Source organism: Bacillus rossius, chromosome 3 (genome assembly GCF_032445375.1).
Source record: "Bacillus rossius redtenbacheri isolate Brsri chromosome 3, Brsri_v3, whole genome shotgun sequence".
NCBI lineage: Eukaryota > Metazoa > Arthropoda > Insecta > Phasmatodea > Bacillidae > Bacillus > Bacillus rossius.
This window is the reverse complement of record NC_086332.1, coordinates 107,452,654-107,471,438: the sequence shown is the minus strand read 5'-3', so window position 1 is coordinate 107,471,438 and position 18,785 is coordinate 107,452,654. Positions and strand designations below refer to the sequence as shown.

Sequence of the window (18,785 nt, the reverse complement as noted above, 5' to 3'; positions counted from 1 at the left end):
GTGGATCTGAAACCATCCAGTCAGCTAACAGTGCGACGAGTTTCCTCACACTCAACTTCCTCCCGTCCGCGTCAAAGAATCAGCAAGGATACTTTGCATGGCAAACACCAATTCCTCCCAACAGCAGTCAACTGCATCAGCTGCAGCAACAGCAGCTAACAAACTCAGCATCAAGCATTGGCTAGCCAAGCCAATGCGACTGCGTTAATCTAATAGGGATTAATGGTGGTACGCCCTGACCATTGATCCAGGAACAAGACATGGGGGTAAATTATTGCATTCCAAACTACAACTGTATGACTTATAAAATTTTGCTCGCTACAGTTAAAATTTTGAAAAATTTGAAATCCCTCCAAGAGACCGACAAGTTCTGTCAAGAAGTAATTGCTAAGCTGACAACATGTGGACAAACTCACTAAGTGCATTTGCACTTCTTTTAAATATTAAATTACTGTTTTTAAGTACCGAGGGCATGAGAGGACTTGTCTGAATTGTAAAATTGCTTTATTTTTTTTCCATTAATAACCCCTGGCATTAATTCAAATAAGCATAATGGATTCCTGGTTTAACATGAAAAGGCCATGTTCCCTGGAGAGCGTGCTCTGCCGGCCCAGTCTATCGTCATCACCGGCCAAGGTAGGATGCACCGGCACCTCGTGGACTTCATCCATTGCCAGCGTTGAGTATAGTTCTGCCTTTATGTAATTTAATAATCCAAATCAGTTTTGTTTTCATCCTCGGGGTTTGCCTCGGTCAGCAGACTGTTTAACTAATTAATCTTCACCCCACTCGTAGTTCTTTCAATCCAACTACGTAAATCCATTGTGCGGCCACAAGGGTGGTTCGCACCACACCTTTAATGTGATATTGTACAGGGGCGTGAGTAATTTGTCTAGTTAATAAAAACGTGTGAGAGAAACCGTGTTGATTACTGGCCACATATCAAGCATCTACCGGAAACAGGTGTGTGGGTCGCCTGAAGAGCCCACATCTTCTCCAACCTGTGTAAGCAGGTCTGGGTAACTTTGTAGCGAACTAAGAGGATCCGAATCTTGCTTCCACATGAGCAAGGAGTGTCCGCCGGGTCGGAGTGCCCCTTCATACGGTGGTGCCCATGCACTAAAACCAAGCCTTTAGGCTTGCAACACTGTTGTATAATTTTGAACCTTCCCAGGGTTTTCAGAACCGAAAGTAGAGGTAAAATTTTATGCCACATGAATGTGCACCGATGTTTAAGACGGCGACACCTACATGATTATAATGGGTTCCAATCCACCCATTACCAACTTTGTGCTCATATATATTATTTATGCTGGGGGCTTGTATAGAAACCATGAAAATTACCATATCAATGTGATGCGTTAAAAATCAAGTAAATATTTATTCCTGAGTGCAAATATAAGAAATAGAGAAGTCTAGTCGAAGGGGAGAGGGTGGGGTCATGTCCCACCTCCCTTACGTCAGAATGTTGTATATCAGACATTTCAGTTTCTTATTTATTATCATACATATTATGTTATTTCATTCATTATTTTTAAATAATAATACATTTCATCAACCAGCTTAAAATACCCTGTTGTATCGCATAATCGTCGCGCGCGCATATTCATCGCACCTATATTTTATGGCGTCAAAATTTGGATAAAAATACCTCTTGCGTAAACGTTGCATGATGTATTTGGTCCCGCTATTAGATTCCGAGCGCTTTGTGTAGGTATATTTTCGTATAAAACGATGTGTTTTAAAGTAGAAATCTAATATTTATTCGTACATTACCACTTACTTATTTAATTAACGAAAATTCGAAGTTACCTCATGTGTAAATTTTTTTAAAAGATGTTTTTAAACATTATAACCTTTATCTGTACGTCTGCGTCGCCGTGGTGTATCGCTTATTAAAATGTAACCCGCGCTAGTTGGCATTATTCAAGTTTGGTTATATTGCTTCCCATATAGAGCGCGCACACGTAGTCGAATATCAATACTGATATCTCGCCGATTGCATGCAGCGTGCGCTCTCTGTTGAGAGCAGAGTTAACTACATTTGTTGGCCCGCACTCTTTCGTGGTGTGTACTACGATGATAGTCGATGATAGTTATGCGTTAATTCAGGCTCGCATTCACATTTTCTTTTTCTATTTAAAGTTGAAGAAAGATTTTTGTTGCATGACTTATTAATTTAAATTGTTCGGCGTGCTTTTATATATTCCACTTTTTTTAATAAAGGTACTTTCTATGCATGGGTTTTGTTTTTATGAATAAATTTACCTAACAAAATTTTTTTTTTGCATAAATGTCGCACCCCTACTTTTAAAACTTGATTTTAGTATAAATTGTGCGACAATTATGCGATAAAACATGGTAACAACTTTAGGGGTTTGATTTATTGCCTCTAAATATGCTTAGTTATTTATTTATTTGTTTCATGCCCACCAACAGTCAAGGACCTTTTTGGTGGACACGGCACATACATAAAAAGTCAAATACAAAGTATAAATTATAAATGTAGAGTAGCCTTATTTTTAAAAATGTATTAAGACAATTATAAGCATTGGCAGTTTATGTATTTACCTTTCATAATTGGCATTTTCACCTAAGATATTTCAGGTTTTGAAAAAGCTCTTAAGGGTATCAGATAGACTTAATAACATTTTCAGGCATTTTATTTGTGCTAAATGTCCATGCCTATAGAAAAACATATTTATGTATCTCTGTATGCCCCCCTCTCCCCCCACTTTTTTCCTTCTTTAAAATCCTGGGTACTCCCATGTTTACAACTGGTGTGTTGTAAGACTAGTAGCAACCATAATTCAATTGCCAACAGCATTATGTTTAATTTTATTCTAATTTAATATCAACACTTAGTAACAAAATAAATGCATCAAAAATGGTGTTGAATTAAAAATGGTTCACTTCTGGTTGACTTCTGTTCAGCATTTAGTTGGCTTTATATATGTAAGCTTCAAAACTCGGAAATAAAATATTATTTCTCATTTTATTGCAATAAGAAATTGAAGTAGCTAGACCTTGAGTCATTTAAATATAAATTGAATCCTTTACTGTGTGATTAAACTGAGCAACACCTGTAGCTTCTTACGAAGTTTCTCAATGTGCCACAAATTAGTTATTTTCCTAGGCACCTTTAAGGTTTTTTTTTTTTTGTTATTTTTGACTAAGGTGATGAGCCTTATACTTAATTTTTTAAATTTCTGTACCTCAAGGGGCCTGTACCATTTAAACATCAGACAGTCAGTACGACCGCAGCGGCCGTACGCGCCCCACAGTCTTACACTGTGCTGGTAGTGCCTCAGTGTTTCACTCGCCCTCCTGCATGTTCCGGCATGTAATATCTCCCGCACGCTCCTGCATTCGAGTGTTGCCGATGCGCTGGCACTGCCGGTTTTGTCAGGTGCACAGCTCCTGTTCCGGATCGCCAGAGCACACCCGCCCGGCATAGCGTGTCAGTCAGCCCCCCTCCCCCTTGCTCCCACCCTTTGTTTCGCTGTACTTCTGGGACTGATCATCGGCTCCCTCCCCCAGCTCCCCCTCCCGTGGGCTCCTACCATGCCCAGGCTATCTCCCAGTGCGCTGCCATTGTACCTGTAGAACTAAATTTAAGCCCTTATTAATTCCTTCACCTCCCAGACCCACGTCCCCCTAGGCGGTATGCTTTATCGCCATGTCTCTGCGCTACCTATCGGCTCTGTCGTCAACCATGTGTTGGTGCTGCCGACCATAGTTCTGCCACCCAGCGCCACTATCCACTTTGGTGGTTCCATTTCTACTCCATGTAGCTCCGCCCCTCAATTTGTTTTCTTTTTTTTTTTCTGGGGACCTCGAAGCCCCTCCTACTTTTTACAGGATTGACTACTGTCTCTCCCGAAGCAGTTGATTTAAGATTGAAAGCTTAAAGGGCTTAAAGGCGAGGAGGGAGGGCCATAACATGGCTGGGACTGCCGAAAGGTGTTTGGGAGCAGGTTAAATTACGGGAAAATCATTACGATTAACGTTTGCATTTAATATTGCCAAAATAATACTGAACAGTAAAAGAGTAAAAGAGTAAGACAGCAAGACAGACTATGTTTGCAATTAAGTTTACAAGTTTCACTTCATTAATGACATTAATAGTTAAACATTTTTAATAGTGACATTAATAATTGACAAGGAAAATACATGACGCATATTTAGGTGGACGAGCCATCTCTCAAGGCCAAGAAAAACGCAAGTGACACCTGCTTAACAGTGCGTGGTCCCTAATCGGACCATCAAAAGGGACGATATGTCCACACAAGACAAACGCCTCAAATACGGAAAAGTTACGTCAAATGAGACTTCAAAGGCAAAAGTACGCGAACAACAAGATAATGCTCGCAAGGAAGTTACATGCTGTTACAAAATTACTTAAATTACTTTACGTACTTTACGTACGTTTTACGTACGTCGACGCCTCAGGGGAGAATAATTACAACAAGTTAAGTTCATTAAGTAAATTCAGTTAATCCAAACATAATTTTCTAGGTGGCGGCGGAAAGGGAATTTAAACAAGACAGCCTATTATTTTACATTACATTAGGGCAAGGGCCACCGCCTCACTCGCAAACAAGAATAACACTTACATTCTTTCCCCCGAGGTCGTTCTCGCACTTAGTTACAATATAAAGACTAACGGACTACATTCCGAAACAGACAATGTAGCTACTCAAGCTACTGGACTAGACCAGACGAGACGAGTAAATCAAGCTAACAAGACAGAATTATACCCTGACAGCAGCTTTTATTAATTCGGCGCGGCACAGCGCGCATGCGCCAACCCCAGGAGGGGAGGCAAGGAGAAATCAAACACACACTAGGAGGGGGAAGGAGGAGGGGAAAGGTGCGGCGACGCCCGCGCTGACGCGCAAAGTTTGTGGTAGCGGATCTGACCGCTACAAGATTGCAACTACAGAAAGTCACCTCAGAAGTGCCATCTGCAGTCTTTTAAGTTAACCTAGGAAACTGTTAGGGTTAAGAGCACTACCAACTGATGTATTCTATACATTACTCTGAGATTAAAGCCTCTGATCTCCTTTCATGGCGTGTATGAGAAATTACGATGAAATTCTCCCTTGTTCTTTTAACTTGTGGTAGTTTTCCATCATTGTACTTTTCAGTGCCTCCAATTTATTATGTTTAATTTTGCATATAATTTTTTAACAATGATCCTGTTATGTGAAATGGTTTGTAATAAAGTTTTATTAGGTGATTTAGGTTTTGATGGTTTGTCTGATTTCATGAACTTTTAATGTTCTACTATTAAATTTAAAGGTGCAACACCACCATCAGTTTGGCAAATATGTTTTTAATAAGTACTACTTAAAGATTGATTTTACTTTATTCCTGTGACTGATATTTAATTTTTTATCTTTTTTACTTACTAAATTCTAATACCTGAAAGATTGGCAATACATTTTTTTTTATAAAATCTCACTTGTATGTAGTTTACAAAGCCTGTCTTACAACTTTAACTTAGTTTCAATAGTTTCAGTTTGGAAGTAGGAATGTAACTGAAAGCAAATAATTAATTATAGAAATGCTTTATGTATGTAAGCTTAAGCACTTGCAAATAAAATATTATTTCTCATTTTATTGCAATACAAAATCGAAATAGCTAGACCATTAGTCATTTGAATATTTGGGGTTGACACCACTATCTACCGATGTATTCTATACTGGGAAGAGTAGCTGTCTTAAGACCCCAGCCTACGTGGGCATGTGCAGAGTATCAGAAGAAACCACGCAATTTGAAAATTGCTCAACATATCAGAGAGGTGTCTGTTTATGAAAAGCATTTCAGAATGTGCCGATGGCATATGAGGAGTACTGTTTCTGTATTTGGTTTTTAGCAATATTTTTTAGAAAAGTGAAAGTGGCTAAAACGTGAGTTTTCAGGATAATATTTAGGCATGTAACATCCAGTACAGATTATTGTAAGCACTCAAGGGACTTGCATTACACCTTTATCTGATTTCTCCACAATATCATGTTACAGTTACCTCATAGTTGTCCTATGCACGATGAGAAGACTGCACACTAGTCGACAGCCTTGCTCTTGGATGCAATATCGCACTAGAAGCACTAGCGAGCGTCGCACTTATCATCCCGCATTCTACAGCAACTATTGATGCTAAATGTGCTGACAGACAAGAGCAATTTGTAACTTATTTATAGGTGCCACATTTCAGAATCAGTGAGAAATACAAAAAAAGCTACATGTAGGGACCATCTCCTCTCATAATAGTCATGCAATAACATTAAGGGTTATGTAATCTGCACCTGACATAATTCACAATTAAGTAAATTCTCTGTGAAAGTGCAGATAAAGCTTTGGACATCTGACCCAGTCTTCATCTCTGCTACTGCATTTGCCCATGGTTGTCTTCTTATTTTTTCATCTGTGCAAGCTTCAATTATATTTTTGAACCAGATTGCACATAGCCATTAAAATATGTATAGTTCATTACTAAAAAATTTTCATCATCTGGTAAATATTGAAACATTGTTAAGTTGGCATTAATTTTCAGCCGATTTACAGTTGTGTCTTTGCTCATTCTGCATTTTTGCATTTTGCAAATCTGGGAAATCATTTTGACTTGAACACCTGCACATATTCATTTTCTGACAAATGGTAGAACACAGTTTGGTCATCTGTTACATAGTGGAGCAAGTCCTGCTTAGTTTTATCCAACTTGAACTTCTCCAGTAGCAATATCTGCACAGTTGGGTATTTTTTTTTCAGAATGTGCCCACTAATTAAAAAAGCCTACATTTCCTTAATGGGAAGTAAATTTTTTCGTCTTATGGAATGTAATTGCTAAAATGAAACCTTTCTAGGAAATTTTGATGTTTGGAGGTCCAAATGATAAATTTGCTTATGTTTTGACTCAAGACAAAATGAAACTATGCAACACACTCAAAAACTTAAAATTTTTGTAAGTTTATAGAATTTTACTGTTCTTGCCATAAATGGAGCTTCACAAAAAGGTTTTTGTGCTCTCAGGCAGCCATGAAGGCATACATGAAGGATGTAGAGGCAAGTGCAGACTTCACATCGAAAGTGATACACGAGACAATAGCAAACAAACAGAAAGCAGAGGAAGTTGATGCTCCAGAAGGAGCGAGTGAGAAGGATGAGGGGAATAAGGAAGAAATGGAAGAAGAGGCACCAGCGGTAGAGGAGAAGAAGTGGCATGAGGCCCAGTCAGATGAAGGTCACACCTATTACTGGAATGTGGATTCAGGGGGTGAGTCTAACTCATTTGTTTTTAAAGTTTCCTTTTGTGAACCTGTATGTGCAGTAGAGTTTGCTTTTTTTTTTTAACTTGTTTTTTACTACACTGTTTGACTATGAAACTTACGTTTACCATAAAATTGGAAGTCTTCTTAGTGCAAAGGTTTTTCGTGTACATCATACCTATCTTGTGCATTTTTACTTAAAGAATGAAACCCATAATAGCCACAAAAAATTAATACAATTTTAGTTTCTGAGAAAACTTTGGTTTGCATGTATTTTACTTAACTGTACTTGCTTTCATGCTGTGAAACAGCTCAGTATGCATCATAAAATCATGCTATGTTGCCAAGTCTCCCTGGTGCATTTAAACTTCATGACAAGTGTGCCCTTCATGTACTGCATAATCCTTTTCATGGCCACCCAACGAACCTTTCCGGAATTGTTACTTGAACTTAACCAACAGCACTTAGTGCAAATCCCATGTCTGGTATGGTTCCCTAATAGATGTACATTCGACCCTGTTGCCTCTTAGTAAAGTATATTGTTGGGTTCATTGTCCATTTCTCGCGATTGTAATGTCATGTACTTGGACAACTTTTAGTAAATGTTGCTTGGAGTGACTGGTTGCATTTTTTCATGTCTCCTTGCAGGTAAATCTAGATTTTGCCCACTGCTTAATCCCTTGTGATTCTGATTCCAAGAATATATTTCATCTCTCCTGAGTCCTTCATCTTAAATCAATATATTAATCCATTTTTAATGGTATCCTTCATCTGACAGTTGTTGCAAGCAATGAGTAGATCATCGTCATAAACTGCTATGATGACAAGATGGGCAGATTTCTTCCATTTCTCGATTTAACTTCTGGTTCCGTGCTTGGCTACCTTGCTTCCTTTTCTCCGCCTGTAAATTCGAGTCCCTTTGCAGACTTTCCACCTCTCCCGATTTAGGTAGGAGACTCCCGATTTTTTATGTAATCTCCCGCCTTCACGATTTGATGCGTCATTCTCCCGATTTTGACGTCGGTTGACTCGTGATCGAACAATTATACGATTGATAGTAGTTCGTTGCTCGGCTGTCGATGTCAGCGCTGCATGACTGTGCCATAAATATCGATTAACACTAGTATTATGTACTATATTATTGTACTTTGAACGAGAATAAGATTGTGTTTGTTGTTACTGTACTGTAATATACTCAAATAAACGACAATTCGGGGTTTGGGAAACATTTTTGTCTACAACTTTGGTAGTTCTCACCTGCTTTCTGTGCGTGTAGTAAAATGGTTACAGTTTATAACACATTATTTGTGGTCGAAAGAATATAAAGTTATAATGTCGAAGCAACATTCAAGAATGATTATTCATTGGAATCTCCAATGATAATTGAGTTGAGGTTAGGAGCTACGTATGCGTTTTATATCGTGTGCAGGTGTGATTTCACTTTCTCTCATGGCGGGAAGTGCGATGTCTCTAAACACGTGCATACTAAAAAACACGTAGATAACAGTGAATGTGTGCAGACAAACCGTAAGTTAGACTTTTTTGTAAAAGATACTGGTAGTGAAAGTGTGACCCGTGCCGAATGTCTATTCACTACATTTATTACAGAACATAACCTACCTTTTAATTCTGTTGATCATGCGGGACTCTTTTTCAGGAAAATGTTCCCGGACAGCAGTATAGCGAAGCAGTATGGCTGTGCCAGGACAAAAGTGGCGTCAATTGTTAATGTAGTGGGTGATTTGGAAAAGAAAATACTTCTTGTGGCTTTGGAAAATACTACATTTTCTATTGCTACAGATGGTAGTAATCACAGTGACTCAAAGTTGTATTCTACTGTAGTGATGTTCTATAATAATGAAACACACTAAGTAGAAAGTTGCTTGCTGGGTGCACCTTCTTTAGTTGGTGACTCTACTGGACACAATATTGGCAATCTTTTGCTATCTGAAATGAAATCATGTGAAATTCCATTGTCAAATTGTGTAGCTTTGAGTACGGACAATGCGCCGGTTATGATAGGGCAGAAGAGTGGAGTGGCAGCTGTTCTAACAACAGAAATAGAAAATTTGGTTGTGATAGGGTGTCCATGTCATTTAATAAATTTGTCAGCAGAGAAAGGAGCTGCATGACTTCCAGTTAACATTGACGAGTACTTAGTGGATATATATATTACTATCTTGAAAAAATTGTGAAGCGAAAGGAAAAGTTACATGAATTTCAGCAGTTGCATAACACAGAAACTAGAAAAGTTCTCAAACACGTTTGCACGTGCTGGCTTTCATTAGGGAGGTGTCTGGCAAGATTATTGCAGCATTGGCAACCTCTCACAAGTCTGTTCATGACTGAAGTAAATTCTAAGAAGTATTCTGGAAGTACTTTAGATACGTTCACAATTCCGAAACTGAAGCTCACAAACAGCCCAAAAAATTATTTTCTCACTTGCAAGGATGGGGGTTCCAGGTCTGCTTCTAACAAAGACCACGGTCATAGTTCTGGTTCCAGGTCTGTTTCAAGCAAAAAATGTGGTCAAAGTAAATTGGTTAATCCTGTTCTGAAAAAGAGAAGTTCTGAATCACAAAGTGTACACTCAAGTAATCAGAAGAAGTCAAATCATGGTGTCAGTTTTGCAAATAGTCTATCACGTGAAGAAAGATTGTTTATGTTTTAGTCATCTGATGTAAACAAGGCATTTTGCTTATTTGTGTCAAGTACTTTGCCAGTATTTGAAACTCCAAACATAGTACACCTCATATCCATTTATTGAGGTCTATTTTACTTGACATGCTGCAAAATTTAATATCCAAATTTGCCAAGCCATCAGTTGTCCTTAGATCACCTTCATGCTGGAAATTGACTATCACAGTGAAGGAAATCAGAAACAGGACTCGGACATAGTCATTGGTAGTGCTACTACCACTGTAGTAGATTCTCTGAAGCATTAGGATAAGGAGGTATTCTTCACTTCTGTTAGAAAGTTTTATTCTACAACATGTGACTATATGATACACAAATTCCCTTTGAAAAGTGATGTTTTGATGCATGCCGAGGTAGCAAACATCTCCTCAATCAGCACAGCATCCTTCTCAAGTGTTAAATTTTTTGTGGAACGATTTAAAAAATTGTTGGGTGTTAGTGCAGATTATTTGCCTAGAGAAATGGACATATTGCAGTCTCAGTTTTGTAGATTTCAGTTACAAAAACTTACCCCAGAAATTGAGCAGGAGGAAAGGATTGATACCAAATGGTATTTGGTTGGTGAAATTGTGTCTGCAGATGGCATTCGTAAATATGACAAACTTGCTAAAGTAATGTTGGGTATACTGATAATTCCCCATAGCAACGCAGAATGCGAGAGAGTGTTCAGTATGGTCACAAAAACCAAAATTCAGTTTCGACCATCCCTTAGTGATGAAACTTTAGGGAAACTACCGACCATTAAATCATCACAACGTGGATCTTGTTTTGAACACAGTTTTAATTCACAAACATTGAAGAGGGCCAAATCTGCAACAACAAAAATGAAAGAAGCTCTACTGGAGAAGTAAAAGTAAAGTCATATGGATACATTGTGATTATTTTGAGTGTAGACAGTAACTTAGTTTTTAATATATGCTCGTGTTACAAACTTTTAAATTTTCATTTTAAAGTTAGGCCATATTGTAGGATAATGAGCTTAAAAACTGAACAAATAGTGAATTACGTACCTAAAATTATTTTGTTACCATTTGTTAAGTTACGTCATAAATTAAATGGTTCCAATATGTGCATGGAACAGCAATTTGAAGAGACAATTGGTAAGTCTATAACTCAAAACTTTAATTATTTTTTTGTATATAGTGATGGTTTTAAAATTTTCATTGTATTGAAGAGTGACACAAGTGTAATGTAATTCTCGAGGTGAAAGTTAACAGTTTCTTTTTATTTTTGGGAGAAATTGCATCCATGGGGGGGGGGGGGGGGGTGTTAGATGATCCTTAAAAAAATCTCCTGATTTTTGATTTCTGGGAGGGGAAGGTCTGCCCTTTGTTTATAAAATTCTTCTGATAAGTCACCATGTATATTGATCCATGGGCTCAATATTTAGAACATACTTAGCAGCCAATGCCAAAATTAGTCTTATCAATCCACATCTCTTCGTAGTCAGTCCCCTTTTTTTTGGGCACAACCTTTTGCGACCAACCTAGCTATGAGCGTTCAGTTCCTCCTCAAGCATTTCTCTTGGTCTTGAACACTGTTTCTATTGGTCGGAATACTTGTAATCTTCCATTCCTTATCAAATCAAGCTCATCTTGCATAGCAGTATTCCAATGTTATCTTGCAGAGTGATCCAGTGCTTCATTCAGGGTTTGAGGATCATGAGAATCAACCTCAGCTGTGTGTGTGAAGAAATCTCCCATCTTCCTTGGTATTTGACCTCTCGCAGAACGTTGGACATGATGATCTTGCACATGTTTTTCTTTTGTGTCCAAGATGACAAAATTGTTGCTAGTTTCTTCTTAGCTGCATAGAAGATCTTTAACTGAGCAATCTCCCACTTGATTCAAGCCTTCTTGAATCTTATAACAGTCAGTTAAGCTGTTGGTTTCATGATGAGCTATGTATTCAACGTCTGTTAATGACTTAGGTGGGACCATCTTCCATCAAGGGAAAAGATGTGGTTGATCTAGGAGTTTCATATACATTCCTCTTAGACAAACTCTGAAATATTTTTTCGTCAATAAATACTACATCACGTCTCTTGATAACCCTAGTAGTCATCTGCTTGATTAGCCTATATCCTTTGGAATTTCCACAATTTCCTACAAAAATGCATTTTTCGCTGATTTAAGGTAAATGCTCCAATGGCTGACACATTAAGACTAGTACCTGTATAATGCTCACACTGATATATTTTTTTAACTTTCAAATAAAGTTTTTACTAGTAATATATTGGTTAACAATCTCACTTTCAAAAACAGCATTTACATATGATGCTGTAACTATACTTAAATGATTTTAAAAGCATAATTGAAAAATTGCATTTGGTCCTAAAGCTGACACACACAAATTTGAAATGTCCTTAATTATGACATTTAAGTTCTCAAAGCTGACAATCTTTAAAAAAACATAATTAACATAAATTACTACTTATAAAAAATTACACCAATAAGACTTCATTACCTAACACAAATAAGCTACTTTGTGTGTCAAATTTAGTAAGAAATAAATAATAAAAAATTCAATTAACACTGCACTGTAAGCCATGTTATATTTCACTATGAAAAAATAAGTGCCCTCGCCTGTCAAAAGTAGGCTCCTTGAGAATACTACAAATACAACTTTCATCCAACATATCTACATTGTCTTTTTCAGGCCATACATATTTATCTCCACACTTATTTAAAAACTTCACTGTTACGTCTTGATTTGGCATCGCTGTTATTTGGCCCACAAACTTCTTGTCATTACCTTCAGTTTAGTACGATGCTACCACCCAACTACCTACTTTAATTTCTGCATCCTTTTGACTACCAGATTCTACAGAATTCTTGTAATTAGTACAGTTTAATCCCACTTCATCTTCATCAGACGCCTCATATTCTAATGGTAGAACCCTTTTCTTGGCCTGGGTATTTTTTGGTTTCTGTTTTCTCCATTCCCTTGAAGTTTCCTCTTGCAGCTTTTTGTCTTCTTTTTTCAATTTCTCTGCTTCTTTCTTCTGATGATACTCTTTCGACTCTTTTGAAGTTACAACTGTGGGTACTTTGTCTTTGTGTTTCTTAATTTTTCCTTTCTGAGAAGATTGCCCAGGCCAGAAAAGGGTGATGGAGTTCCAGCAGGGACATTGTACTTCTCTGGTGTAATCTCATCCATTGTCTTGTGTACTAGTGTAGTTGTTTTCTCATTAGTGTCTCCATTAACTTCTATGACATTGCTATTCTCTTGCTATTTATGACTTATATAGCTATATTGGTTTGTTCATTAAATTATTCAACGGCAGTATGTTCTACCTGATGAACGTTGAGGTGTATGTTTTCTTCCACACTGACGATTGCTTGAGGAATTTCTTCAAACTGTGCAGAAATATCAATCATCATGAGGTTAACATCTAGTGGTATATCACCCTCATTGACAACTGGCAATTCAAGTTCTATCATCTCATCACCTTAGTTGGAGCTAGTACTGGGTTTTTATTTTTTGCATATCTTAATGCACCTCTTTTCACAATTTATATAATGAAATGTCTTCACTGGGAATTTTGGTCACATCATTAGTCTTGAATACCTCTAGTTTACTAGTTCCAATTTTCATCTTCAAATGGTTAAAAAATCTTGTGGTGAAGGAAGTGAGCTGTTTAGTGTTAGTAACTTGATTTTCATTGGGGTGATTAGCAGGTGTGTCCTTAACTTTGCCTTGTTGTTTCAAAATGAGTTTACTGCATTCAATTTTGTTGAAATCCAAATCAAGTAATCCACTTGATCTGAAGCCATTTATTATTGTCTCTTCTTTTAAAGCAGTCTTTAGTACCTTTTCTAAAATTGGAGCAAAGTCTTCTCTTTTCAATTTTTTCCCACCATTCTTCAATCTCCATTCACATACACCTTTTTTCCATTCTACTTTCAAAGAATGGAAAGCAGCTACATCCAAAGGTTGTAGGATATGAGTATAATTTGGATATAATGCCACAAGTTCTATTCCATGGCTCGAGCAAAATTCACTAAGTTGAAGAGTCAAATGTGACTTGTGGCCATCAACGAATAATAAAACAGGAAGTGGAATGGCATTTGTGAGTAACCATGAGTGGAATATATTTGCTATATACTCATAGAAAACCTCTCCCGTCATCCAACCAGATTCTGATTTTCCTGCTTCCCATGTGTTTGGAATTCCTTTATGTAGTACGTACGGAATGCGTTCGTAGGGGTAAATTATCATAGGGGGCAAAACTGAACCTCCACCATTAGCTGCAATCAACACTGTCAGGCATTCTTTGTCATTATTTCCAGAAACACTGTAAATGGCTTATGAACCTTTTTCAGCAACTACTCGTTTTTCTTTAGGTGTAAAATAGAGAGCAGTTTCATCTGCGTTAAAAATTCTATTTTGATCTGAAAGAATTTTTATTAGATTCTCTTTAGTGAGGTAATCTTTCACTTCTTCAAACCACCTGTGCAGCTGTTCTTTTGTCACTGCAGCCCTTGTGGAACTGAAATGTTCACTTGTTCTTAATGATAAATGTGGGTGTCTCTTCATGAAAAATCGTACCACTTGCGTCCTGGATTGCATTTATCTTCTGGCTTGTTAAGTTTCTTCATTAATGATGTCACACTTTCCAAGAGCTGTGATTTAGTCACTGGGAACCCTGCTGCAGCTATATGAAGGATCCACTTCACCAACATGCCCTCTTCCTCCTTGCTTAATAAAGTATCTCTACCCATTTTGCATTCCTTGGGATATTTTCCTTTCACTTTATACATAGAAGCGTTATCCTCGGAACACCAAACGCCTTCGCAGCTGTAGCAATTGGAGAACCCTGCTTTACTGCAACAATGGCATCACACATTTGCTGAGATGAGTATTTTAGTATCTTCTTTATTTTTTCTTTTGATGACATTGTTCAGAAAGTAAATAATATTATTTTCCCTTTAAATATTTTCTGTAATTTCAGTTTGAACTAACAAAATGATGTGGCAATACTTTCATCTTCAATTATCTTTTTTATGATGTGTTTTTTTCCTTAAACCTGACACATTCAGCTCCTAAGCCTGACACCCATGTCAGCTTAAGGTTCTTCAGCAGCTGTAAGTAATCTGAAAGAAAATTCTTTAAGAAACCTTGCAAACAGTTAATTGTACAATTTTCATGTTACTTTGAATTATTGTTTCATGAACCTAAAGCTGACACTGAATGTCTGCTTTGGAAAAAATGGTACTCTACTGTACCTAACCCTGACACTGTAAATTAATAAATTTTTTGACGTGACGTCTAATAAATTGAAAAATGCCGGATGCAAGCACGAAAAAGTGTCCCGTAACGCACATTGTCCCACTACGATGTGTCCCATTACGCTCATTGTACGCTTGCGCCGCATCTATCTCTCTTCCACTCGATTGGAACAACCATCGAATTGACTTTTCAATCATGTTTTCGCCCTTTCAATTATTAATATTATGTAATTTAACGATCGTCCACCGATTTTCAGCACAATCGGTACAGTTATTAAAAGTAATGTTGAATTTTCAAATACGTTCTTGTACGAACAATGGTGTTTTACAGTTACACATAATAATTCAAATTACATCCGGGATCTTCTGCACAATGTTTTAAAAAAATATTGTATCACATTATAAATAGGTTTGGTGTATTTGGGATGTGTATTTGTTATAAAATCGTATTATAAAAACAAAATAATATTGTTACGTTTTACTGCGGGTTCGTAAAGGATAGCCCAATTAAAATTTTATTACACTACACAGTTTTATTTATGGCCACTACTTATGTCACTTACAATCTACTATATAAAAATAAGTCGGGTTTTCCTTCCTGACGCTATAACTCCAGAACGCACGAACCGATTTCCACGGTTTTGCAGTCGTTGGAAAGGTCTCGGGCTCCGTGAGGTTTATAGCAAAGAAAATTCAGGAAAAATTCAGGACAAACCAACATTTTAAGTAGATGTATATTACAATTTAAATTGCAGAAAAAAATCATGTTTCATAGCCACACAAATAGTGAGTGTGTGTCATTTCTCTATGTCCACGAGGTCTCGCCGCGTCAATTTTCTCCTTGGAGCGAACCTGTCCGCTTAATTAAATAAACAGCTTTTATCGTTGAATGATTTCATGATTTACTTAATGAAAATATGCTCTCATAAAAAAATTAGTTAGATAGACATTCAATAGGTGTCTTTCTCTCACTCTCTCTCTCTGAAATGTATGTAGCTTGCTCGCAGGTCAGTAATGCAGACAATCTTTACATTCTAGCTCAAGACGGAAAAAACAGTAAATGTGGTTTACTGTAAAAGTGTCTTCCCATTATTACATTTGAAAGTAGAAACATATTTACTCAAAATTTAGGTAGTAACACATTTTTATTGCAAAGTCTGAAATAGAGGTGAGAAAAATTATCATTTGTGAACATAAGAAAACTACTACAACTGTATCAACTGTTATGTTATAATGTTTAAATTTCTAAATGGTGCAAGATAATCCAAAATTCCATGCGGAAAAAGTCGTGGGCAGCAGATACGTATAGTTATAGGTGTGGGGCTATGCATGCTGATTTTTCATATACTGCATGGATGCGAACATGTAAGAATAATCTATCTATCTTACTATGATAAAACAGTACTTTTTCTGTCTGTCTGTACGCGATTTTGATGAAATTTTGTGTGTGAGTTCACGGGGATTCGAGGATGGTTTAGATTCACAATTGGATATTTTATCTCTGAGTTAAGAAAAACTAAAAATACACGCTTTAAAAGCAAAAAAAAACTAAGCATTGTTGATAATTAGCCTCCATGGCAACTAGCTTTTGCATTGTTGTTGCCTTCTGCATAACCATGGGAAAGGTTTTTGGTAACGGCAGTGGCGTGCACAAAAGGAGGGGTATGTATAATGAGAAGATACAAAATGTCCAGCGTAGAAATACTTACCGCCATATGTACATTTGGGCAGGACAATTTCTGTCAGGTCCGCTAGAAAGATATATAGAGATATATATGTAGAAAGATATATAGAGATAGAGATATAAATAGAAAGATAGAGAGAGTTATAGAGATATACATAGAGAGATAGAGAATTAGAGAGATAAAGAGAGATGCTTAGTATACGTTTAAAAAATTGATTGAGGCATTGCAACGCATGCCGGGCATTATCTAGTTAAATCTTATAAAATTGCCAAATAATCAATTGCACTTAAAAATGTGTTGCTTCCTCCAGTCACTCGTTTCTCACAATCCACACACATCGCTGGGCCGCACCTCTGGCGCAACTCTCGCCGCAGCACCCCTCGTGGTCCTCCGTCGCAGGACTCCGTCGCCGCACTTCGCTGCCGCTGTCGCACTTCCCCTTCGCCGAGTTTCCACTCGACTCCTCGCCTGGAACTTCGCTCGGGACTCTGCCGCACCTGCGGCACTATCGCCCAGAAACTTCCCTGCGGGAAAACTCCCGACTCCACTCACTCACTCACTCACTCACTCCCTGCCCTGGAACCTTCGTCCAAGGACTTCTCTACTCTGCCGCACCTGCGGCACTATCGCCCCGGAATCTCCGCCGCGGGAAGGCTGCCGCCTGAACTTTCTCTCTCTGAACTCCACTGACTCCCTGCCCTGACGTCCTCGGGCATATATATAGGCCCCGGCGCAATTCCAGAACTCACAAGAGCGGCCGGGGCCTGTCGCGTAATTCCGCGCCGACACGATGGTAGAAATCTCTCGAAACACGTGTCGGTGGCTCGCGTAACTCCCAGCTGGTCGGTGTCAGTTACGTGCCAAAGGCAAGGCGCCGTGCGGGGAGTGGAGGGAAGGAGGGGGGAAAGCGACAATCCTTGTTATCTTCCAGGCGCGCGTGGCGCATATCATATTGCGGCAATCGCCAGCCAGCTCTGCACCTGCACGTGTCCCGGCCAATGTCACGTTCGTAACAATATTATTCCCCTACAGTGCTGTTATCTATGGTGACGGACGCGAACCGAACGAATCACGCTATCTATCCGCTTCCGCGACAACCAGGCCCTCGTTAATACATATTTTCCTTTGTTTATCGCGAGGGGCGTTATTATTAATTAATTATAAATAAAATTTCTTGCCCGGGGCCACAATTGCATATCATTTTAAGCACTGGAAGACATAAAAACGTAAAATATTCTCGACAAATTTTAATCTCGGCCCCAGCGCACCACGAGCGTCTGGGTTGGAGATTAAAGCCGAAATTCTTTCATAAAGTTACTAATACTTATTTTATTAACTGCAAGGGCATTTTTATTAAATTCTACGTTTAATTTCACGATGAACAAACTTCGTCGTTAAATGTGTAATTGCGAAAAAGCGTAAAACATTTTCGACGATCTTGTAGTTAAATAGCAAACATGTATAAAAGTTATAGTTAAAATAATCTCTTCATTAAAGTAATAAACTATTTGAATCAATGAGTGCAAATAAAAGTAAATTTATCAATTAAATTGTAGATTCCATTTCACTCCTTCTTTGTATCCATACAAAATATTGATAATTCAATAAAAATGACTCAATTTTATTCATAAAAGTATGCAATCATTTCATCAATGTTTTGTTATGATGATGTCACGTTAAACTAGCGTCCGTAAACCGACTTTACAGACAACCAATTTTTTTTTTTAGGTTAGACTTCATTGTAATCATTTTGAAATGATAATTTTAACATTTATAAACACAGAAAACATCCAGAATATGAAATTGTTTTCTCACAAAAAGCTAAATAACCTTATTTAAAATAGTGACCTTACCTGTTTTCATTAGACTTTTTTAATTTAAGGTTACGCACTAGACAACA

At 37.8% G+C, this 18,785-nt stretch overlaps 1 protein-coding gene across 2 annotated transcripts in view; it reads left to right on the top strand.

Moving 5' to 3' along the window:
• Nucleotides 1-18,785, top strand: part of LOC134531118 (WW domain-binding protein 4-like) — a 142,825-nt gene that overhangs the window by 99,742 nt on the left and 24,298 nt on the right. For both annotated transcript variants that reach the window (XR_010074938.1, XM_063366689.1), the window contains exon 4: nt 7,037-7,280. Coding sequence is in view for 1 of the 2 variants with exons in the window: in XM_063366689.1 (XP_063222759.1) it covers nt 7,037-7,280 (244 nt within the window). In the remaining variant the exon portion in view is untranslated. The remainder of the gene's footprint in view (nt 1-7,036; nt 7,281-18,785) is intronic.